This window comes from Chiloscyllium plagiosum, unplaced genomic scaffold (assembly GCF_037043375.1).
Source record: "Chiloscyllium plagiosum isolate Xiang-an unplaced genomic scaffold, Cpla_swu_hap1 HiC_scaffold_15, whole genome shotgun sequence".
In the NCBI taxonomy this organism is placed as follows: domain Eukaryota; kingdom Metazoa; phylum Chordata; class Chondrichthyes; order Orectolobiformes; family Hemiscylliidae; genus Chiloscyllium; species Chiloscyllium plagiosum.
Genome location: NW_028270153.1, coordinates 70,332,602 through 70,358,431, shown reverse-complemented (window position 1 = coordinate 70,358,431; position 25,830 = coordinate 70,332,602). Strand labels below are relative to the sequence as shown.

At 43.2% G+C, this 25,830-nt stretch overlaps 1 protein-coding gene across 1 annotated transcript in view; it reads right to left on the bottom strand.

The window, feature by feature from the left end:
* LOC122540775 (transcriptional repressor CTCF-like) overlaps positions 1 to 25,471 on the bottom strand; it is a 224,243-nt gene extending 198,772 nt beyond the window's left edge. Inside the window, exons 1-4 of the mRNA XM_043676988.2 lie at positions 25,301 to 25,471; positions 23,661 to 24,082; positions 15,907 to 16,186; positions 9,031 to 9,201 (exon numbers count right to left, since the gene is read on the bottom strand). Of these exons, the coding sequence (XP_043532923.2) occupies positions 9,031 to 9,201; positions 15,907 to 16,186; positions 23,661 to 23,951 (742 nt within the window). The 5' untranslated portion in view covers positions 23,952 to 24,082; positions 25,301 to 25,471. The remainder of the gene's footprint in view (positions 1 to 9,030; positions 9,202 to 15,906; positions 16,187 to 23,660; positions 24,083 to 25,300) is intronic.
* Between the last annotated feature and the right edge of the window lie 359 nt (positions 25,472 to 25,830).

Below are 25,830 nucleotides of genomic sequence, written 5' to 3'. Positions count from 1 at the left end.
GGGGAGATGGTGATAGGTCAGAGAGGAGGGTGGAGCAGATAGATGGGAAAGACAATGGACTGGTCAAGAAGATGGTCCCAAGTTGGAGGCTTAGGACTAGGACAATGTGGAGGGAGTGGAAATGAGAAAACTGGTGAAATCCATATTAATCTTGTGTGGTTACAGGGTCCCAAGGCGGAAGATGAAGCATTCTTCCTCCAGGTGTCAGGTGGTTAGGGTTTGGTGATGGAGGAGGCCCAGGACCTATAGGTCCTTGGTGGCGTGGGAGTGGGAGTTGGAAAATTCAGCCACAGGGCGGTGGGGTTAGTTGGTGCGAGTGTCCTAGAGATGTTAACTGAAACGATCAGCAATTTGGCGTCCTGTGTCCCTAATGTAGAGGAGATCACAGTAGGCGCAACGGATACAGAAGTTGACATTTGTGGAGGTACAGGTAAATTTCTGTGGGATGTAGAAGGATCATTTGGGGATCCATGAAAGAACGGAGGAGCCAAGTATCATGCAAGTGGAGAAAGACTTGTAGAAAACTACTGCACAGAAGGATATGGGAGTAATCATGCATAATTCACAAAAAGCTTTTGCTGTTTTTCCCAAAGGGAATGGAGTAAGGATAGGGAAGTCTTGCTAAAACTATACAAGACTCTAATCGGACCACAGGTTGAATACTGTGAATACTTTTGGAACTTTATCTAAAGAAAGATATGGTGGCATTGGAGGCAGTCTACAAAAGGTTTGCTAGATTGATCTGGGTCAGGAGGGACTGCTTTACAAGGAGAGGTTGAATAGATTGAGCCTGTACTCACTGGAACTTAGAAGAATGGAAAGCAAACTTACTGAAATATGTAATATTCTTAGAGGATTGACTGATTAGTTGTGGATAGACTGTTTCCTGTTGTGGGACAGTCTAGAACCAGAGGCTGGTGGGAAAAAAAAGTGAGGACAAAGGGGACCTGCTTACACTATTGTGACTGATGGGAAGGGGCATGGGTGATAGGCCGTATGCGGTTGAGGGCCCTGTCAACCACAATGGGCAGGAAACCACGATTACAGAAGAAGCAGACCATGGCACTAGCGCTGTTTTGGAAGGTGGCATCATCCAAAAAGTAATGACATAGGTGAAGGAACTGGGAGAATGGGTAAGAATCCTCGCAGGATGTGGGGTATGAAGAGCTCCTCACTTTTCATCCCATCAGCCTCTGCAGTCAAAGGATCGTTCTCCGCCATTTTGGACAAATCCAGCAAAATGCCACCATCAAACACATGTTCCCTTTACTCCCCTGTCTGCATGTCACAGATATTGTTGCCTCTGTTCCTCCTAATTCATTCATTAATCACCAACACCACCATCCCCTTTCCCACAATACCTTCCCATGTAACCATAGAAGATGCAATATCTGCCCCTTCACCTCCTCCCTGCTCACCATCCAAGGGCCTAAATAGTTTTTCCAGGTGAAGCAGCATTTCACTAATATCTCCTCCAATCTTGTGTACTGTATTTGCTGTGCCCAATGTGTGGCCTACTCAACACTGGAGAAACTAAACACAGACTGGGTGACCACTTTGCAGAATACCTGTGTGCAAGCAGGATCCCAACCTTCACTTAGCCAGTCATTTTAACAAAGTATCCTGCTTGCATGCTCACTTGACTGACCTCAGCAGGCTAGTCTCGAGTGAATCACAGGACAAACTGGAGGAACATCTCATCTCAGACTAGGCACTTTACAATCTTTTGGACTCAATACTGACACCTCCAAATTATGAACCAATTCCCTTTGTTTTAGCTTTACTTGTTATATTATCATGCCCTCTCCCCCATTCACCCACTATTTGTTCTTTCAAGTCTGGTAGCTGGACACACCATTGTTCTGCCATTGTCACACTCTGATCAATTAATCTGAACTACCAACATCCTTTCTCCACCTGCACATTACACTCCATCCCCACCCTCAACTATAGCATAAATGCTGCACCCTCGACACTTCTCATCAGCTCTGGTGAAGAGTCATCTAGACTCGAAACGTTAGCTTGCTCTCTGTCCATGTACGGTGACTGACGCACTGTGATCGCCAGCATTTGTTGTTTTCAGTATAGATTCCAGTATCTGAAGTAATTTGCTCCTACATAGTGAATTTATGGATTTTACTGCAGAGGGCAGTAGACCCTAGGTTATTGAGTATATTTAAGGCTGAAATAGATTCTTAAATCAAGTGTTATGGGACAAAGACAGGAAAATAAGACCATAAGACATAGGAGTAGAAATTAGACCATTCAGATCATTGAGTCTGCTTCGCCATTCAATCATGTCAGGCAGCATCCAACGAACAGGAGAATCGACGTTTCGGGCATAAGCCCTTCTTCAGGAATGAGGAAAGTGTGTCCAGCAGGCTAAGATAAAAGGTAGGGAGGAGGGACTTGGGTAGGGGCGTTGGAAATGCGATAGGTGGAAGGAGGTCAAGGTGAGGGTGATAGGCCGGAGTGGGGGTGGGGGCGGAGAGGTCAGGAAGAAGATTGCAGGTTAGGAAGGTGGTGCTGAGTTTGAGGGATTTGACTGAGACAAGGTGGGGGGGAAGGAAAATGAGGAAACTGGAGAAATCTGAGCACCGACCTTTATACCGCTGAGATTAAACGGCAGCTCGCGGACACCTCCTCCTACTGCCCCCTTGACCATGACCCCACCTCCCACCACCAAACCATCATCTCCCAGACCATCCATAACCTCATCACCTCAGTGGATCTCCCAGCCACCGCCTCCAACCTCATAGTCCCACAACCCCGCACCGCCCGTTTCTTCCTCCTGCCCAAAATCCACAAACCTGACTGCCCCGGCCGACCCATTGTCTCAGCCTGCTCCTGCCCCACCGAACTCATCTCTGCATACCTCGACACGGTCCTGTCCCTCTTAGTCCAAGAACTCCCCACCAAGTTTCAGGACACCACCCATGCCCTCCACCTCCTCCATGATTTTCGCTTTCCCGGTCCCCAACGCCTTATCTTCACCATGGACATCCAGTCCCTGTACACCTCCATCCCCCATCACAAAGGACTCAAAGCCCTCCGCTTCTTCCTTTCCCGCCGTACCAACCAGTACCCTTCCACTCACACCCTCCTTCGACTGACTGAACTGGTCCTCACCCTGAACAACTTCTCTTTACAATCCTCCCACTTCCTCCAAACCAAAGGAGTAGCCATGGGCACCCGCATGGGCCCCAGCTTTGCCTGCCTCTTCGTAGGATATGTGGAACAGTCCATCTTCAGCAGCTACATTGGCACCACCCCCTACCTTTTCCTCTGCTACATCGATGACTGTATCGGTGCTGCCTCGTGCTCCCTCAAGAAGGTTGAACAGTTCATCCACTTTACCAACACCTTCCACCCCGACCTCAAATTCACCTGGACCGTCTCAGACTCCTCCCTCTCCTTCCTAGACCTTTCCATTTCTATCTCGGGCGACCGACTCCCACAGCTACCTAGACTACACCTCCTCCCACCCTGCCCTCTGTAAAAACGCCATCCCATATTCCCAATTCCTTCGTCTCCGCCACATCTGCTCCCAGGAGGACCAGTTCCAAATCCGTACAACCCAGATGGCCTCCTTCTTCAAGGACCGCAATTTCCCGCCAGACGTGGTCGACGATGCCCTTCACCACATCTCTTCCACTTCCCGCTCCTCCGCCCTTGAGCCCCGCCCCTCCAACCGCCACTAGGCCAGAACCCCACTGGTCCTCACCTAACACCCCACCAACCTCCATATACAGCGTATCATCCGCCGTCATTTCCGCCACCTCCAAACGGACCCCACCACCAGGGGTATATTTCTCTCCCCTCCCCTATCAACGTGCCGAAAAGACCACTCCCTCCGTGACTTCCTCATCAGGTCCACACCCCCCACCAACCCAACCTCCACTCCCGGCACCTTCCCCTGCAACCGCAAGAAATGCAAAACTTGCGCCCACACCTCCCCCCTTACTTCCCTCCAAGGCCCCAAGGGATACTTCCATATCTGCCGCAAATTCACCTGCATCTCCACACACATCATCTATTGCATCCGCTGCACCCGATGTGGCCTCCTCTATATTGGGGAGACAGGCCGCCTACTTGCGGAACGTTTCAGAGAACACTTCTGAGACACCTGGACCAACCAACTCAACCACCCCGTGGCTCAACACTTCAACTCCCCCTCCCACTCCACCAAGGACATGCAGGTCCTTGGACTCCTCCATCGCCAGACCATAGGAACACGACGGTTGGAGGAAGAGCGCCTCATCTTCCGCCTAGGAACCCTCCAACCACAAGGTATGAACTCAGATTTCTCCAGTTTCCTCATTTCCCCTCCCCCCACCCTGTCTCAGTCAAATCCCTCGAACTCAGCACCACCTTCCTAACCTGCAATCTTCTTCCTGACCTCTCCGCCCCCACCCCCACTCCGGCCTATCACCCTCACCTTGACCTCCTTCCACCTATCGCATTTCCAACGCCCCTACCCCAAGTCCCTCCTCCATACCTTTTATCTTAGCCTGCTGGACACACTTTCCTCATTCCTGAAGAAGGGCTTATGCCCGAAACGTCGATTCTCCTGTTCTTTGGATGCTGCCTGACCAGCTGCGCTTTTCCAGCAACACATTTTCAGCTCTGATATCCAGCATCTGCAGTCCTCACTTTCTCCTCGCCATTCAATCATGGTTGATAAGTTTCTCAACACCATTCTCCCTGTAACCCTTGATCTCTTTGACACTCTGTCTCCTTCAGTCTTAAATATACTAAATGGCCTGGCCTCCACAGCCTTCTGTGGCAGTGAATTCTATACATTCACCACTCTGTGGCTTATGAGGGAATCTCTTTATCTCTGTCTTAAAAGGTCTTTACTCTCAAGCTATGCCCTCGGGCCCTAGTCTCTCCTACCAATGGAAACATCTTCCCAACATCCATTCTGTCTAGGCCATTCAGTATTCTGTAAGTTTCAATTAGATCCCCCTCATCTTTCTCAACTCCATCGAGTATAGACCCAGAGTCCTCAAACATTCCTTATATGTTAAGCTTTTCATTCCTGGGATCATTCTTGTAAACTTCTCTGAACCCACTCCAGGGCTGTACATCCATCCTGAGACATAGGGCCCAAAACTGTGCACAATACACCAAATATGGCCTGACCAGAGCCTTATAGAGCCTGTTTTTATATTCAAGTCCTCTCAAAATAAATGCCAACATTGCATTTGCCTTCCTAACTAGTGAATAAATCTGCAAGTTTACCTTGAGAGAATCCTGGACCGGAACTTCCAAGTCTCTTTGCACTTCAGTCTTCTGAATTTTCTCCGCATTTAGAAAATAGTCCATGATGCTATTCCTCCTACCAAATTGCATGACCACACACTTTCCCACATTCTACTCCATCTGTTGCTTCTTTGCCCATTCTCCTAACCTGTCCAAATCCTTCTGCAGTCTCTCTGCCTCCTCAATACTATTTGCCGCTCTACTTATCTTTGTATCATCTGCGAACTTAGTCAGAATGCCCTCAGTTCCTTCATCTAGATCATTAATGTATAAAGTGAATAGTCATGGACAGCACAGTGGCACAGTGGTTAGCGCTGCTGCTGCCTCACAGCACCAGAGACCCGGGTTCAATTCCCACCTCAGGCAACTGTCTGCATGGAGGTTGCACATTCTCCCCGTGTCTGCGTGGGTTTCCGCCGGGTGCTCCGGTTTCCTCCCACAGTCCAAAAATGTGCAGGTTAGGTGTATTGGCCTTGCTAAATTGCCCGTAGTGTTAGGTGAAGGGGTAAATGTAGGGGAATGGGTATGGGTGGGTTGCTCTTCGGAGGGTCAGTGTGGACTTGTTGGGCCGAAGGGCCTGTTTCCAACTGTAAGTAATCTAATCTAAACAATTAGCGTACAAAGCAGACAGCAGGTTCAGGGTTAGAAGAGATAAGTTCTGAATTGTGAATCTCCTGAACCTGATGGTTGATTTGCACAGCAGTTGAGTCTCCAATTATTCACCAGATTTGTTAACGACTTAGTTGATGGAATCGAGAAACACCTGTTTCCTGTTTCCACACTATAAGTAATCTAATCTAAACTCAGTTGTGGTCCCAACACTGACCCTTGCGGAACACTACTAGTCATCAGTTACCATCCTGAGAAAGATCCTTTTATCGTCATTCTCTGCTTTCTGCCAGATAGCTATCTTCTTTTTCCAATCCTCTGGGAGTCTCCCTGACTCCAGTGATTCCTGAAAGATCACCACTAATGCCTCCACTACTTCTTCAGCTATCTGCTTTAGAACTCTGGAGTGTAGTCCATCGGATCCAGGTGATTTATTCACCTTCAGGCCTTTCAGTTTTTCTAGCATCTTCTCCTTGGTGATGGCCACTACAGTCAGCTCTGCCCCCTCACTCTCTTGAATTGTAGGGGTATTACTTACGTCCTCTATCATGAAGACTGACATGAAGTAATTATTCAGTTCTTCGGCTATTTCCTTATTCCCCACTACTATCTCTCCAGCGTCATTTTCCAGGGATCCAAAGTCCACTTTTGCCTCTCTTTTGCCACTTGCATATATCTTCTTTTATACTACAGTCTAAATTACCCTCATATTCAATCTTCTCCCTCCTTATTTCTTTATTGTTCCCCTCTGTTGGTCTTTGTAAGCTTCTCAATTCTCTGGTTTGGGAATTGAGATGAGGATTATCAGATCAGCCATAGATTCATAGAGATGTACAGCATGGAAACAGACCGTTCGGTCCAACCCATCCATACCGACCAGATAGCTCAACACAATCTAGTCCCACCTGCCAGCACCTGGCCCATATCCTCCAAATCCTTCATATTCATATACCCATCCAGATGCCTGTTAAATGTTGCAATTGTATCAGCCTCCACCTCTTCCTCTGGCAGCTCATTCCATACACGTACCACCCTCTGCATGAAAAAGTTGCCCCTTAGGTCTCTTTTATATCTTTCCCCTCTCACCCTAAACCTATGCCCTCTAGTTCTGAACTCCCCAACTCCAAGAAAAAGACTTTGCCTATTTACCCTATCTATGCCCCTCATAATTTTGAAAGCCTCTACAAGGTCACCCCTCAGCCTCCGACGCTCGAAGGAAAACAGCCCCAGCGTGTTCAGCCTCTCCCTTTAACTCAAATCCTCCAACCCTGGCAACATCCTTGTAAATCTTTTCCAAGATTGTATATATAAGCCAGAGCAGACTTGATGGATGGAATGACCTGCTTCTGCATCCTTGTCTTATGCTCTCATCCCTTACAAACACAAACAGTCCTCTTCAAAGAGTATACAATTATTAGAGTTATAAACCATTCGAGTTTAGGGCAGCACAGTAGTTAGCACAGATGCCTCTCAGTTGCAAGGACCTGGATGCGATTCCAGCCTTGGCTGATTTTCTGTGTGGAGTCTGCACATTCTCTCCATTTCTGCGTGGCTTTCCAATGGGTGCTCCAGTTCTTCCCACAGTCCAAAGATGTGCAAATTAGGTGGATTGGACATGGTAAATTGCCCTGTTGGGGTGTGTAGGCTAGGTGGGATAAGTAGCAAATGCATGGATAGGGTGGGATGCTGTTCAGACAGTTGGTGCAGACTCAAATAGCCTCTTTCTGCACTGTAGAGATTCTATGATTACAAATCAAACTATGAAATTGCAAGCACCCACGTAATACAAGATGTTTTTGTACCAATCACAGAGCATTAACCCAGTTATCGCAATCCTCAGGCCTGTTTCAACAGCAATTTGTTTGGTTTAAAGGTCTGAAATTTTAAGTGCCGCAAGACTTTTGACAGTTTCCTTGGACAAATTCTATCCAAATTTCTGACAGTTCCTTTTTATAATTACTTTTTAACAGATCCTTTTAAAACTTGATAGCTGCTGACAGGTCTGCCGACAGTTCGAAAGAAGAGGCTGCACAGTGCTGAGTTTTGAAGGGACTTGGATATTCTTGCTCATGAGTCACAGAGTTAACATTCAGTTACAAGGCAAATAGCAGGCTGACTTTATTACAAGATGATTTGACTCTGGGGTAAAGATGTCTTGCAGCAATTATATATTAATTTACACTGTTTAATGAGATCACTCGTTGAGTCACTCGTTGTGCTGCTTTGGTCTCCTTACCTAGTAAGGGTTTAATTGCCATTAAGGGAGTGCATCAACGTTCCTCAAATTAATTACTGGGATCAAGGCATTATCTTAGGAGGCAAAATTAAATACACAGGGGTTTTATTCACTGGAGTTTGGGAAATTGAGAGGTGATCTCACTCAACATACAGAATATTTTTTCAGTGTTCAATAAGGTCCTCTGGCAGGTGGAATCCAGTTCCACTAACTCTCAGAGGAAGGGTTAGGCCATTTAGGACTAAGATAAAAAGGAATCTATACTTTTAGAGGGTTATGAAATTCTCTTCCCAAGAGGGCTGGGAAGACTCTGTCATTGACAGCATGGACGGGTTGGTCCGAATGGTCTGTTTCTATGCTGTACATTTCTATGACAGATGTTAAGAAGACATTTCAAGACTGAAATTAGTAGATTTTCAAACATTAAAAGGATCAAGAGACATTGAGATAGCACAGGAAAATTGTGTTTAAATAGAAGATCAGCCATGATCTCACTGAATGGTGAATATGTCTATTTTTAATAGTGCTAAAACTCACCTTATCTCTATTTCTCCCAAAGAGCAATTTCTCCAAAGGTATCACTTTCACAATGATACAGGCAGTAAATCATATTCCATTCCAAAGAAGGGTAGAGCCATGGGATCTAAAAGGTAGCTAATTAATTTTTTACTCTGGATTCAAATTGCTGTGGGGATAGTCTCTGGACAGTTCAAGACAGAATGGTAAATTCTTGGTTGCCATACTTACAGTGGACACGCAGCTCATAGAAACCACGCGAGAGTGACAGAGTTGTAGCACTGATTCTTCAAAGCAAAGTTACCCTTTGAGTAAGCAATTTTCCGCTATATAGACTGCATTATCACAATCAGTTCAATAGAGGTATAACACATGCAGCTACAGAAGGAAATTGGTTAATTTACCTGTATGAGTGTTGATATGGTTTTGCAGGAGGGTGACAGTTCGGAATGCCTTTTCACAAAGATGACATCTGTGTGGACGCTCATCTGAATGGCTTCTCATATGACGGTCTAGATTAGACCGTTGTGTAAAAGTGCGTGAACATAATTTACACTGAAATGTCTTCTTAATATCTGTCATGAGGAAATGTTTTTCAAAGAATAAAAAAAAATGGCTTTCACAATCTCAAAAATCCCGAAGCATGTTTGCCATCAAATGTCACACTATTTTACCAGCAGTCATGGATGAACATTCATCTGAGGATTAATTCCCAGGGAGTAATCTGTGCAACTCAGAAAGATTTCTTAATTATCTAAACAAAGATATAAGACAAAATTGATTAATTTAAAACAATCACTCAGCAACACACTATTTTCTTAGTGATTAGACAAAATGGAACAAGAGGAGGATATACGAGAGAGCGAAAACAGAGGATGCGTACCCATGGTGCAACATGCATAATTTGCACAATCGCAGAGAAGACACAGTAAGATCGGTGTTGGACTGGGTTGTACAAAATTAAAAATCACACAACACCAGGTTACAGTCCAACAGGTTTAATTGGAAGCACACTAGCTTTTGGAGCGCCGCTCCTTCATCAGGTGGAGGGCTCAATTGTAAGGCACAGAATTTATAGCAAAAGTTTACAGTGTGATGTAACTGAAATTATACATTGAAAAATACCTTAATTGACTATTGAGTCTTTCATCTGTTCGAATACTATGATAGTTTCATTTCTTTCATGTGTAAACCCAAAACCTTTTTTTAAGAGTTGCATTCTCACCCAGGTTAACTGTGACAATTTGTGTTAGCTAGACAATATGTTGAAGGTGTTGGCCCCCTGTGTTCTCTGTCTATGCCATGATAGACAGAGTGAGGTAACAGAGTTTTACATGAATTCATACAGTTTTTGAACAAAGTACAATGTAACTCTGCAAGTACAAATTCACCCCACAAAATATATGTGTGTGCATGTGGCTCTTTGTGTCTGTCTGTGTGCGTATCTGTCTAGGTTGGGGGTTGTGAGTGTGAGAGAGAGTGTATATGTGTGTGTAGTGAGTGTAGAGTGTCTTAAGTCTGTGCGGGGGTGCATGTGTGAGTGTGGGTGTGTGTGTCTGGGGTGGGGGGGGTTGTGAGTGTCTGTGAGAGAGTGTATATGTGTGTGCATGAGTGTAGAGTGGTCTAAGTCTCTAAGAGGATGCATGTGAGAGTATGGGAGAGTGTGTGTGTGTCTGTTTATATGTGTGTCCGTGTGTATGTGCGTGTATAGGAGTGCCTGTGTGTATGTATAGCGCAATAGTGGTCACCCAAGGTCCCAGTTGAGGCCTTCCCTATGGATATGGAACTTAGCTATCAGCCTCTGCTCGGCCACTTTTCGCTACCACCTGTCCCGAAGTTCGCCTTGGAAAATGGTCACCCGAAGGTCCGAGGTCGAATGTCCTGCACCACTAAAGTGTTCCCCAACTGGGAGGGAACACTCCTGTTTGTTGATTGTTGTGTGGTGCCCATTCATCTGTTGCCGTAGCCTTTGCTCAGTTTCCCCAACGTACCATGCCTCAGGGCATCCTTGCCTGCAATGTATAAGATAGACTGAGTCCCATGAGTACCTGCCAAGTACGTGGTGGGAGGTGTCCCCATGTGTAATGGTGGTATCCATGTCACACTCTGACATGTCTTGCAGCGCCTACCGTGACAGGGTTGTATGGAGTTGTCCTGAGAGCTGGGCAGCTTGCTACAAATAACGATTTGTTTGAGGTTTGGCGGTTGTTTAAAGGCAAGTAGTGGAGGTGTGGGAAGGTCTTGGTGAGGTGCTCATCCTCATTGATAATGTGTTGCAGGTCACAAAGAACATGGTGTAGTTTTTCAGCTCCTGGGAAGTACTGGACAACGAAGAGTACCCTGTCAGTTGCAGCACGTGTCTGTCTCCTGAGGAGGTCATTACAGTTCCTTGCTGTGGCACGTCAGAACTGGCGGTCAATGAGTTGAGCATCATACCCCATTCTTATGAGGGCATCCCTGAGTACTTCCAGGTGCCCGTCACATTCCTCCTCACCTGAAAAGGTCCGGTGTACACATAGGGTGTGTCCATAGGGGATGGCTGTTTTAATATGATTTGGCTGGAAGCCGAAGAAGTGTAGCATTGTGAGGTTGTCTGTGGGTTTGAGGTAGAGTATGGTGCTGATGTGTCCATCCTTGATGGAGATGCATGTGTCCAAGAATGAGACAGATAGACGAGAGTAGTCCATGGTGAGTTTGATGGTGGGATGAAACTGGTTGATATCATTGTGTAGTTGTATCAGTGTCTCCGAAAGCTAGTGTGCTTCCAATTAATGATTCTGGATTAGTGGTGCTGGAAGAGCACAGCAGTTCAGGCAGCATCCAAAGAGCAGCGAAATCGCGTTTCAGGCAAAAGCCCTTCATTTTTACCTTGCTTCCAATTAAACCTGTTGGACTATAACCTGGTGTTGTGTGATTTTTAACAATGAGGGGCAGGGATAGGGTAAATAGACAAAGTCTTTTCCCTGCGGTCGGGGAGTCCAGAACTAGAGGGTATAGGTTTAGGGTGAGAGGGGAAAGCTATAAAAGGGACCTAAGGAGCAACTTTATCACACAGAGGGTGGTAAGTGTATGGAATGAGCTGCCAGAGGAAGTGGTGGAGGCTGGTACAATTGCAACATTTAAAAGGCATTTGGATGGGTATATGAATAGGAAGGGTTTGGAGGGATATGGGCCAGGTGCTGGCAAGTGGGACTAGATTGGGTTGGTATAATTGGTCGGCGTGAACGAGTTGGACCGAAGGGTCTGTTTCCGTACTGTACATCTCTATGACTCTAAATTGTGGATCTGGGTTTGCTTGCTGAGCTGGAAGATTCATTTCCAGACATTTTGTCACCCTACTAGGTAACATCTTCAGTGGGCCTCAAGCAAAGCAGTGTACATGATTCCTGCTTTCTATTTATATGTTTAGGTTTCTTTGCGTTTGTGATGTCATTTCCTGTGGTGATGTCATTTCCTGTTCTTTTTCTCAGGGGGTGGTAGATGGGGTCTAACTCGATGTGTTTGTTGATAGAGTTCCGGTTGGAATGCCATGCTTCTAGGAATTCTCATGCATGTCTTTGTTTGGCTTGTCCTAAGATGGATGTGTTGTCCCAGTCGAAGCGGTGTCCAGATAAGGAAGGAATCTTGATAATAAGTCTTTAAACAAGAGTCAGAGCTACTGCCAGCTTTATTGTGCTTCCATACCAAAATGTGTGCTATCAGGAGACTCTGCTGCCTATTTAGATCAGCCTATATGTTAACAACGTTCAAGTCTTGTATTGTAGTGGTAGTATCCTTCCCTCTAGACCGGAAGATCCAGGTTCAAATTTCATCAACCAGATGTGTCATAATGTGCCTGGACAGGTGATTAGATGTATTTTTTTTAAAGGTCCATGCCAACCATAATCCCAAACAAATCCTACCTGCACACGCTTGGTCTATATCCCTCCAAACATTTCTTATTCATGTACTTATTTAAATGTCTTTTAAGCATTACAGTTGTGGTGTTCATACTTCTTGCCTTAAAGATCCAAATTCAAGTTGCATCCATACTGGAGGTGGTTCATTACACAGCAGCAGAAGTAGGCTACTTAAGCTATTGAGTCTGCTCTGGCACTTAATGATTTCATGGCTGATCTGATAATCATAGAATCCCTACAGTTTGGAAGCTGGCCATTCAGTCCAGTTCAATTTTCCGAACAGCATCCCACCCGGACCCAACCCAAAACCTATAACCATGCATGTCCCATGTCTAATCCACCTAGTCTGCATACTCATGGATACTATGGCAATTTAGAATGGTCAATCCACCTAATCTGCACATTTTTGGACTGTGGGAGGAAACCATAGCATCCAGAGGAAACCCATGCAGACACAGGGGAGAATGTGCAAACTCCACACAGTCGCCCAAGGGTGGAATCGAACCCAGGTCCCTGGCACTGTGAGGCAGCAGTGCTAATCATTAAGCCATCATTCTTAACTCCACTTTGCTCCCTTATCCCTGCAACTCTTGATTCCATTACCAATTAAAGATCTGTATATCTTAGCCTTGGATGTACTTAATAGCCCAGCCTCTATAGCCCTTTTGTAGTGAAGAATTCCACATATTCACTATGTTATGAGAAAAAAAATCATCCTCACCTCTGCTCTAATGAGAAGTGGGGAGGCTGGGCTCTCACTTAGGTTATTCCCTCTATCACAAAGGGAAATTACATCTCAGCATGTACCCTGTAAATCTCCTGAAGAATTGTACAAGGTTTATAAGGTCACTTTCATTCTTCTAAACTCCAATGAACATAGGCCCAACCTACTCAACTTCTCCTCAACTCATACAGCAGTCAAAACATACCCATACCAACTACTCCATGCTGACTATAACCCTAAACTAAACTAGCCCCACCTGCCTGCTTTTGGCCCATATCCCTCCAAGCATTTATTTGTGTACTTATCTAAATGCCTTTTAAACACTACAACTGTACCCACATCCACCACTTCCTCTGGAAGTTCATTCCATACACAAACCACTCTCTGTGTAAAAAGGTTACCCCTCATGTCTTTTTTATATGTTTCTCCTCTCATCCTAAAAGTATACCACCGAGTCTTGAAATCCCCAACCCTGGGGAAAAGATTCCTGCCATTGACCTCATGGTTTCATAAACCTCTGTAAGGTCACCCTTCAACCTCCTACACTCAATGAAACAAGACCCAACATATCCAGCCTCTCCTTCGAACTCAAACCCTCCATTCCTGGCAACATCCTGGTAAATCTTTTCTGAACCCTCTCTAGCATAACAATATGCTTCTAATACCAGGGAGACCTGAACTAGACACAGCACTCCAGAAGAGGCCTCACCAATGACTTGTACAACCTCAACATGATGACCCAACTCCTATAATCAAACATCTGAGCAATGAAGGCAAGCGTGCTAAACGTCTTCTTAACCACCCTGTACACGTGACACAAACCTCAAAGAATGATGTACCTAAACTCCTAGATCTCTATTCTACAACACTACCCAAGGCCCTACATTAACTTGTATAAGTTCTGCTCTTGTTTATTTTACCAAAAATACAACACCTCACATTTATCCAAATTAAACTCCATCTGCCACTTTTCAGCCCTTTGACCCAATTGATCAAGATCTCATTGTAACCTCTTTGAAATCTAAGAACTTTAGATAATTCTCATAAGACAAGATCGAGCCCAACGTGGGAAAAGGATGGCAGTTGTGGGAGACAGCAGCGTGGACGCGAGGTTCAAGAGATCAAGCCCTTGTGGAGAAAGCCTAGCATGGAGCAACTGCAGACCGACAAATAAAGAAGGTCTGTAAATTGAAACTTTTAACCTTATATCTTATTTACTACCTTATACTGACAAGAACTGTAATGTTGAACTTATAACTTGTTCCTTTATTTTTCTACTCCTTACCTAGGATCTTGTACCAATGTACTTTGTATCTAAGTTGGTGCCGAGTGGTGACATTGTAAACTTTTCACTATACTTCTGTATTGTTGTACTTGAGTAGATGTGACAATAAAACCTAATTCTAATAGCCAGAATTAACCGAGTGAAACTTCCTTGGACTGCTTCCATTGCTATTGCATCCTTCCTTAAATATCGGATAACATATCTGAGCAGGTTGATTAAAATAAGTATTTCTTTCAAGAGTCTTGTGGCATAGTGGTAGTGACCCCACCTCTGGACCAGAAGATTAGGGTTCAAATCATACCTGCCATCGATTAAAATACTATTATTTTTAATATCCAGAAATGCTCTTACACAAAATAGAACATTTTTTCCATCACCAAATCACCCATGGTATTTTTTTCCAATAATTAGCCACTATCAGTAAATCACTTGTGTTTCCAAATGAATAACATATGTGCCACAATGATGTGTTTCCAAAAAGTGGTTAATAATCATATGCATTGAAAGTCCCATGCAGGAGTTAAAACTAAGAATTAAAACTCTTCTCTGTTCATAATTAGTGGTAACAGTTAAAATTTATGCGCATACAGTCTCTATGAAACTTTTTTTTTGGAACAGTTAGGTTTGAACCAAGCAGTGTTTAATGCTACATAAAACTATCAGTGATGTGATGGGCCTGCTCACATAATTAATATGACTTATTAGCTGTTACTTTATGTTTGCAATTCCAGCATGCATTTCACTAAAAATTAATTTTATTCCAATTTCTATTGACCACAGTTTAGGGCCTTGATAAAGAGGCATGATCACACAGCAAAGGGGGAGGTTAGAGGATCTGTGGTCATTGGTGCATGAACGATCCAAGTGGACGATTCTGATTCACTCCCAGAAATTTCCATTGAAAGATCTTCCATTGGATGCCCCAAACTATCTGGCTGAATTCTGCCTATGGATTGAAACAGTGATGAATCACACATCATAATAAATATCTTCTATTATCCTTTGGTCAGACTTCTTAATCCTATGGAAATGCTCAATCTGGCTCATTAACCTTCTAAGTAATATCATAGCTTTCCCCACACACAAGCATTAGCTGCAATACAAAGCACACAGTTCAAAGAATACATGCAGACAGAATAAAATGCATTTTATAAGAACTCTGTTTTAAAGTGAGATTAACAGATTCCCCCATTGCTGAACGTCAGTGCAGGAATTTTCTTTCATGCCTCCTAGCTACTAATCATGCAGCAACAAGAGTAGGAACATTGAAACTGAAGAATTTTCCATATTACAGATGGGGATGGTAAGGTCAAAACACTTCAAATAACTATCAACAAACGTTACACATGCTCAAATAAAAACGAACACTAACCTTGCTTTTTAGTTTTGTTAAGTCCAGCCGTAATGGCAGAACTAGTTGTTTTTTCAACAGCTACACCCGACTGTAGTCCCTCCAGTTGTCTGTCTCTACAAAGATGAACGGTCACATCTGTATTATTCCCAATTTGTATATCGCACTGCAGACTCCTTTTCTCTTTCTTGAAAAGTGGATCGTGGTATTGTTCTATCACTGTGCCGATGTATTCTTCTGGAGTATGGGCTGCATCCAGTTCCATTCTCTCAATATACTGCATCTCTCCATTTGGCCCTACCTAATGTTATCAAATAACCAAAATGTTAAAGTACAGCACAAATATAGGCGAAACCACAACTTTATTGTATTTCATCATGTAACAATATGAATAACGAGGGTAATACCTCTCCCTTGTTCTTGCTGGCATTGTAGCGACTTACACAGTAAGGACATTTCTTTGTTTTTCTTTACAACTATACACTGTAAAATGAAAGTTGAACCTGCTTTATAGCTAAAAAGTACCAAGAAAGCCTTTGCAACTTGAAGATCAAGTCGGATTGTTTAGTGTACATTTCAGCTGCACAGGATTAGGTTACTTCTTAGATCAGTGAGATGCATATTTTATGCGACAAAGTGATACCAGGAGTCTCTGAGTTAATGAAATAGTGCTTAATGACAGTCTTTGTATTGGTCCAGCAGCAGTTGTTACAGACTTGTGAGTTCTGTGCACTCAGAGACACGAGAAGCCTGCAAACAAGAAGCACCTCTTGCCATTTCTCTGAGTCTAAAAGGCAAAACTGAAGAATTTGAAAATGGTTCGAATACAAGACATAGATCCATCCATCAGTTACTGAACTGAAGATCAACCATTGCTCGGCAGATATTTTGTCACCATCAATAAGAACAACTGGAAAGAACTGTGAGAAATAACTCATCGTACTCTTGTGGTCTGGGTTCTTAGGTTACACAATTTCTTTCTCCCTTTCAATATTTTCACACTCATAATATTTATGACCATCTGTATTAGTCTGTCTTATTCATGAATTAATGCATACATGCTTGGGGTTTTTAAATTGTATAGCTTAAGTTGCTTGGTAGCAATTAATAACTTTTTTGCTGACTTTTGCTGCAGAATAAGTTTGCTTATGATAAATAATCATTTTCTAGTTAATAGTAAAGCCTACAATGAATTACTTTTATCCTGAAGAGTGGTCACGTCAGGCAAATAGGTCAGCTTGTTGGTTTAATTGGGTGGTTACATATTTATGGCAGCTTGTGTAACACTTGGGATCAATTATCGACACACTTCCCTAGTTATGATAGTATTCAAATCTCCAATGTCCAAACGGTTTCCATAAAAAAAATCTTATGCATGCCATAAATACTAAGGTGCATTTTAGAAAGAACAGAACACTTGTATTCTGTTGTTCAATATTTAAGTTCCAATGTAAATTGATGTTTATGTTGTTCTGCACATTTTGTTCATGATTTTTGAAGAGATATGTTTGTTAATTAAGAACGCTCAGAATCAGACATCATCCAAGACTGAAGTCGTAGTGGCTAATATAATATTGTCATTAATAAGTTTTTAATCTTTTAATGATGTACACAATGGCATAGATTGATTGCAATACAAACTGCAGATTAAAATATTTTTAAATATTTACCCTTCCCATTTGGACATGTTTTTAATATGTTCTGTTTGAACTCCTGCTCAGCAATATTTCCTCACAGGTTTATCCTTTAATTAATATTGGTTAAGCTGCTACACTTAAATGCAACAGTGTCTGGATCAAGTGCCCTTGATCCTCCAGCTCTAGCTTTCAGCAAAATCTTTCCAGCTGGCTCTCGTTCTTGAGCTGCCCTCCCTACACTCTTTGCCCTCACCTAAGTAAAAATCACTTAGATCAGGGTCAGGGTCAAAACCATCTTCTCCACTGAGCATCTCGTCATTACTAATCTGAAGAACAGTGCAGAACATCAAATTGGCATTAATTATTTGGTGGAGTGCTCAGAGAGGTGGCATGAGAAATTCAATGTGAATAAGTGTGGGGTGATATATTTTGGCAGAAAGAACATGGAAGACAGTATGAAATAAAGAGTACAAATCTAAAGGGAACACAGAGACATGAGTGTTTATGTAAATAAGCCATTAAAGGTAGCAGGGTAGGTGGAGAGTGGTAAATAAAGTTTTTGGTATCCTAGGCTTACTAGGGCATAGAGTGCAAGAGGTAGGTTACACTTCAGCTGGAGGATGTGAATACACTGGAGTGCAAAAGAGATTTAACAAATGGTTCCAAGAATGAGAAACTTCACTAGTGAAGATAGATTTGGAAGGCTTGGACTCCATAAACCTGAACATTATTTATATTTAAATAGTCATCTAATGTCCTCTGTGAAAAAAAGTTAGCTGGAATGAACTGACAAAGTAACTTCAAAATAAGTTGAAGTATGAGACATTGATTTCCCAAAACCGCAACGATATGATGTAGCCCCGCAGATTACCAGTTGGGTATGACAGTCAATTACAGTGAGGGCATTACCCATAGAAAGGGTCCTGCAACAACTTTCGTCTCAACATATTACAACCCTAACCTAATTATAGGTTGGCTTCTAAAGACTAGGGAGCATGCTGCCTGTCCACCTCAGTTTGCCAAGGACTAAAACAAATGCTCAAGAGAGGAGAGTTTAGATTAGATTACTTTACTTTAGATTACTTTACAGTGTGGAAACAGGCCCTTCGGCCCAACAAGTCCACACCGACCCGCCGAAGCGTAACCCACCCCTACATTTACCCCTTACCTAACACTACGGGCAATTTAGCATGGCCAATTCACCTGACCTGCCCATCTTTGGACTGTGGGAGGAAACCGGAGCACCCGGAGGAAACCTACGCAGACACGAGGAGAACGTGCAAACTCCACACAGTCAGTCGCCTGAGGCGGGAATTGAACCCGGGTCTCTGGCGCTGCGAGGCAGCAGTGCTAACCACTGTGCCACCGTGCCGCCCACAAACGCAAAATATTTGTCTTCTTCCAAAAATGTTCAGTTTTACAAAGCATACAAATTGTATTACACTAGGAGAAAGTGAGGACTGCAGATGCTGGAGATCAGAGCTTAAAAATGTGTTGCTGGAAAAGCGCAGCAGGTCAGGCAGCATCAAAGGAGCAGGAGAATCGACGTTTCGGGCATAAACCCTTCTTCATGCTGCCTGACCTGCTGCGCTTTTCCAGCAACACATTTTTAAATTTCATTATACTGTCTCTGCTAGTACAGATGAACAATCCTTTATCCGAAATCCTGAAAGCTCCAAAGTCCGAAGGTTTTTTTGTGAAGTTTTTTTCTCATTAACAAGGTTGCTTGGCGTGCAAACAGTTAACCCAAGTCGACACCCCCTCGATGCGTGTCACTCAGATACGATATGGGGGGGGGCGTGGCCCAGCACCAGCAGGCCTCGGTTCTCTCTCGAGGCCTGTTTTACTTAGTAAGTCTGACCCTCTGGTAAGATTTTTTTTTAAATTTCACCATCAAACTGTCACTTATTCTGAAATTTGAAAAATTCCGAATTCCGAAAAACAGCTGGTCCCGACAATTTCGGATAAAGGATCGTCTATACCTGTACACCAGAATTTCAATAAAGCAAAATGATTAGTAATTTTTGTACTGTCTCCTAGACATGTGACAAACTAACGTTTAGGTATTTCTAAACTGTTCAATTATATTGCGAGTGAAGCACCCGTCAATGAGAATGATGGTGAACAATTCAAAACCAAGCAACTTAGCAATAAAACATTGTCAAACCTGTCTATGAATAACTATTGAATTGACCAGGGTGGTGATTTCAAATTATTTCAAGCATGGCGATACTACAAGTTTCCAGTAATCTTCAAAGTTCTGATGGGCATGCATACAGTCCATTCGTCAAACACACAAATGACAATAGAAAAAGTGCACACTTTTTTTAATACACAAACTCCTGGAAAGTCTGGACTGCTTTTTCTACCACGACACTAGATAATGGATGGCATGGAGCTATCTTTATATGTTGAACACCATGCAACTTTAGTAAATACCAAAACTCCCTACTGGTATATGATGGCCCATTATCTGTGGCCAATACTTCCAGGAGTTTGTGTATTAAAAAAAGTTTGCACTTTTTCTATTGTCATTCCTGTATTTGACGAATGGACCATATGCATGTCCAACCACTTTGTGTGGATATCTACAATGTCTAAGAAGATTGAGCCCATGGAAAGACCTGCACAGTGAATGTGCAACTGAATCCAAGGTTTACCCAGCCATTCCCACTGATGTGGGCGAGCGGCTGGTTGTCATTTTTGTCCTTGTTAGCATTCTGGGCACTGCTCCACTAACATGGCTAAAGTTGCATCCAAGCCTGGCCATCAGATGTAACTCTTGCCAGCATCTTCATTTTGGAGACACCTGGATGACACTGTTGGAGTTCACTAGTACCAGGCAGCGACCTATGCTCAGGACAATCACTTTTGCTCCACATAACAATATGCCATCTTCCACTGTGAGCTGATCTCTCCAGGTCCAAAAAGATTTTGATTCTGGCCATGACAGCCCTTTGGTTTCCCCCATTACTACCAGGTGTTTCAGATTTGAGATTGTGTCCAAATGTGGCTCCCTCTCCACTGGGCCACCTTTGAGTTAAACCACCCCGATGCCATAAAGGGAGGCTTCACGCGTCAATGCCAGATCTTGCTTGAGATCATAGTGTACCAACACTTTAGAGGACCATAGTTATTTCTTCACGTCTCTGAAAGTTTGGCTTGACTGCACAATCATTTCTGAGGCTGACCTTTTTTTAGGAGTTGATGGACGAATGTCAGGATGGAAGTCACATTATGTATAAACCTTCCATAATCATTTACCAGCCTCAGGAAATATCTAACCTTCTGGACAGACATGGGAGCCGGGGCACCTTTGCTCACCCTCACTTTATCTTCCAATTGGTGTAAATCAGTCTTATTGATTCTGTAGCCCAAGTAGGTCACTTGGGAAGCTTGGAACACACATTAGCCCTTCACGCTACCCTCAAAAGGACTATGTCCGAGTTCTCTAAGTGTTCCTTATTAGTCTTCCCTGCTATTAGCACGTCATCTAAATAAATGGTAACCTGAGGCAGACCTTGCAAAATGAGCAGGCTGATAATACCTCAAATGGCAGTCTTGGTATAAACACTTACAAGTATGAATTGTAGCATACTTTCTGGAAATCCTTGTCCAACCACAATTGCAAGTAACTGTATCCAGCTCTGTGAAGGACAGCTCCCCGTCCCAGCCCCTCAGCTTTGCATATAAATCCTGTACTCAAGGTATTGAGTACTTATTCAGATACGAAAAGTGGCTTAATGTTTGTTTAAAATCCCCACAAAGGCAAACTGACCCTTCGGGCTTCAAAATTAAAACAACCAGTGCAGTCCATTCTGCAAATTGGACTAGTTTGATGGTTCCTTCACTTTTCAGCCTTCTGATTTCTGCCTCTACATTTGCCCTGAGGGTAAATACCACTGGGTGCACTTTGCAGAATCATGGAATCGCTTCTTGGTCAACATGCAAGGTAGCCTTGGATGCTCTGATTGTCCCTCAACCTTGCTGTAAAACTTCTGGATAATCATTAGGACTTCACTCAGGCAGCCATTTTCTAATTGAAAAACATTGAGCCAATTTAGGCGAATCTCTCCTAAACCTTTTACTACAATCACTGGTAACTGAACCAGCTGCTTTTCTTAAGAAACCAGAACCAAAGTTGTATCTTTAATCTGTAAAGGTTCCCCTGTATAGATTCTCAGCCTAACTGAGATCTTGCACAAATGTAAGGATTGAAAGTCCAAAGCGATTTTTGTTAAAAACTGGTTCTGCGACCACTGGAATGGATGCACCAGTATCCACCTCCACGAGAACCAGATGACCATTTAACCACTGTTTTGACTGTTGCCTAGCAACTTAACTTCCAAACAAGATGTTAGGGGGACTTTCTCTTGGTTACCAGCCTATGAGTTATATTACTCAGTTTAGGTCTAGTAGGTCTCTATTGTTGTCTTGAATCCAAATACCAGCAGCAACTACAAAGGCTTGCCGGCCCAGATCCTGAAGAACTTTTAACTATTTGGCTGATACTTGGTTTTGCTTTGGGGCTTTGCCATCAACCAACCTAGAGACCCTCCAATCAGACTATGTCCTGAGTGAGGCTACGCAATTGCCTGCACTCAAGTGGTGTTCCCCAAGCTCAGTTGGACTGGCAAGAGTGTCCACTTCCATCCGAACACTCTGAAACTCATATGGTCCACTTACTCCATTTTCCAATGATAAAGCCAATCATAGTGCCTGTTTGAAGTCCAGTTGGCTTCAGCTTGAATGCTTATATCATTAATCCCACATACTAACTGGGGTCTCTCAGCATCTCATTAAGGGATAAACCAAAGTCACATTTGTCTACCAGTCGTCTTAACCAAATTCCTGACACGGATTCCCCTGGTTCTCAAACTGCCAAATCAAAACAATAGCGTCTCAGAATTAAAGGAGGCTTGGGATTGTAATATTCCTTTACTAAATCCATCAATTCTTGAAAAGTTTTAGTATCTGGTGTTTCAGGGAAAGTTCGGCTCCTAATAACAGAAAAAGGCTAGAGTCCACAAGCTGTTAGGAGACTTACACATGGCTTTTTATTTGCTCTGAAAGATAATGCATTCTTTCCACACACTGGGCCCAGCCTTTGAAGGCAGGGTCGAATGAGTCAAGCTTCCCAAATAAAGGCATGACGCAAGAAATGCTTACCTCAACTCAAAGATGACTGTTGAGAGCAAGTTTCTTCAGGAATATGCTTTACTATCGTTGCCACTGAAATAGCTCCACAGAGGCCAGTATCCCGTCACCCTATATTTACAGAAAGAAAGTCTTTGACTCTGACCCAACCTAGTCAGAGTCAGCACCCAGTGTCAGAATCTCTGAAACTCTACTTTTTGTCTGTCAGCCCAGAGACTGTTCCATCAGATTAACAGCCCCAATCGGGGAACTCATATTCTATTAGGTCCAACTGGCTGACCTGAAAACATTCACAACATAATCAACGAGCAATATTCTGGAAATCACAGACTATTACTGTCACATTGGGTTGATTTGATTCAGAACTTTCTAACCATGGCATGTCAGCTGACAAATCAACTCCAAACAAATCAAGTGTATCTTCTCAATTGAAGATAGAGTCTTTCATAAAAAAACAGAGAATATTGGAATACACAGGTCAGCAATATCTGTGCAGAGAGAAACCAGAGTTTCAGGTCGGTCACCTTTCGGCATTGGTTAGTCATCAGTTAACGTTGGAGTTGTACCATTGCTCTACTAGCAGCAGGGACCAGCACTGTAAGCAACACAATGCACAACACTTGTGAATGTTTAGCTGCCATCCTTCTCAGCACAATAAACAAACACACTTGACCTCATCTTGATGAATCTTATGCTGCTTCTGTTGAGAATAGGTAGGACCAAATTTCCGTGACTGCTTGAGCTTCTCACAGTCATACTGTGTCCTAACCTTATTGAAAATTCTTGAGAAAGACATAATCTGTTGTTCATTGTTTATTTGTTGTATGACATGCATGAGTAGAACCCAACAAAGGATGGTGGCATATGGTTTAATTTGTAGAGTAAATGCATATTCGTTAACTATTTGAAACTTAAAATAAGGGTTTTAAAAAGATGTTAAGAAGTAAAGGCCTCTTGTCCAGTAAGTTCCTAACTTCATACCTTAAAAACCTGCACTCCTTCAGGGAGTGGAAGAGTGTGCATGATTTCACCCTCACTACTCAAGGCCTGCCTCAGCTCACTTGGAATCATTTCAACTCCTTGTTGGTTCATTGTCATCATGTTGACCTCAGTCAGGCTGGGCTGGATGTGTTCATCCATGTTGACTACCTGCAATGTGATAACATGCATTTTGTCAGATACTCCCCGCTCCACAGAATATTCCATGATGTCCTCTTCTGACTTTGCCAAAAATATAGTTGTATCATGGGGTAAAATTTCATTTTCCATCATTGTTTCCAAATTTTTGCTTGTACTATTCTCATGTTTCTTCTACATTCTGCAACCTCATCGCTCTTTAGTCCTGCAGTGCATTTTCATTTTATTAAACGTTTCCAAGTCGGAGGCCTCACTGACATGGTTGTCTGTTTGAAAAGAAAAGCAAATTTTACAAATCACTTAAATATTTCTTTTAACCACTGGAACTTTAATGTAATTACATTCTAAAAGTATTCAACTGGTTATAAAGGACTTTAGAACAACATCAATTCCTGAAAAGTGACACAGAATGTAATTTTTTTATGGGTCATTTTTTTTCACGTAGGGAAATTTTCACATCTCATGTCTGTCCCTATTGCCATGCAAAAACAAATACAATTGATGAGGTCCAAATAAGTGAAGGCATGCTTTTATTAACATAGTCCTAAAGCTGTTCTTACAAAGATACCTAGAACCCCACACATCAACAAATTTCCAGATAGCAATTAGCAGCTTTAGCAAGGTGGTGTGGCACATTGCAATATTTCCCAGTATCTTTCAAACGTATGGGGATTGCTCAGGTTTTTGGTCCAACCGTTTATCTTTATGGGAGCATGTTGTCCCTGCACTCTCAAGATTACCCTTTTGAATGTCTCCCAATCCATCCATGGAGATTTTCATATAATTTGCTGCTCTCAGTCCACTTTGACCAGATCCTGTCATACGATATTAAAATCCCTTTTCTCTAATTCAAGCCCTTTATTTTCTTTGTTCTTATTCATAATTATTTTAAATTTTACTGAATCATGGTCACTGGTGGGATTCAAAGCCAAACAATAGAACATTAGTCTGGGCTTGTGGAATACTAATCCAGCAACAGTGGTAATGTCACTAAATATCTGGTCAAATGAGATAGTAAAACCGCTTTTCCTAATGGTGGAACCATCGAGAATAAGCGTGCACAGATTTAATTGACAAAATCACCAGTGAGGGCATAAGGAAAACCTTTGCACATAGCTAATGGTTGGGATCAGGAATGCACCGTCTGAGTACAACAAAGACAGGTTCAATGAGGTATTTAAAATTAGTTAGGATTTTTTTGAAAAGGAAGAACATGTGGCTGAGAAGAGTACGAGGCAGTTACTTTGCCAGCGTCAATGCAGACTGAAGGTCCATCTTCCATGCTTGAACAATTCTACAAGATCACTTGTCTCCCTTAAATTATTTCGAGGCCTCAGCTATGTGATCCAATCCTTCATTCAAAATTGCAGAGTTCTCTGGTGCTTCAGCCTCTCTCATCATCAACCTGAATTTTAAAATGCAACTGCACTTTGTAAATTCACCAGCTTTGTGCACCACGAATCAACAGCAAGGTCAGTACCTACCTGCTAAACTAAACCTAATTCACACAATGTTGCCAGTGACTATTATTTGGGGGCGGGAGCTTAATCCTGCACAACGTGCTCAGTGAATCATGGGGAGGGGTGTAGGTGAGGCGTCGAGCCCGGGAATGAGTGTTAACGGGAGTAAAGGAGTGGCACCGCCTCGCCGGCTGATGTTCCACCGCGAGGCCGCCGCCGCCGTCGCCGCCGCCAGGCCCGCACATGCGCTGCTACCGCCTCCCCGCAGCGGGCGGGAAAGCAGCAAAATGGCGGCGGCGGTAGTGCGCAGGCGTGGCCCGTTGCCATGACCACCTCGCCGGAAACGCCTGGAGAACCATCAAATTGTGAGCGACAGTCATGGCCCAGAAGGTCGATAATTCCAACTTCCTTCAGGAAGACGCAGGAAATAATGCAAGCATTGAATGAATGGTCAGCGCCACATGTGTGCATTCGTAGCCTGAAATATTACAAATTGCATGTTATAAGATAGGCTGATGGCCTTCTGTGCGTAAATTCTATGTGGTTCTATACTG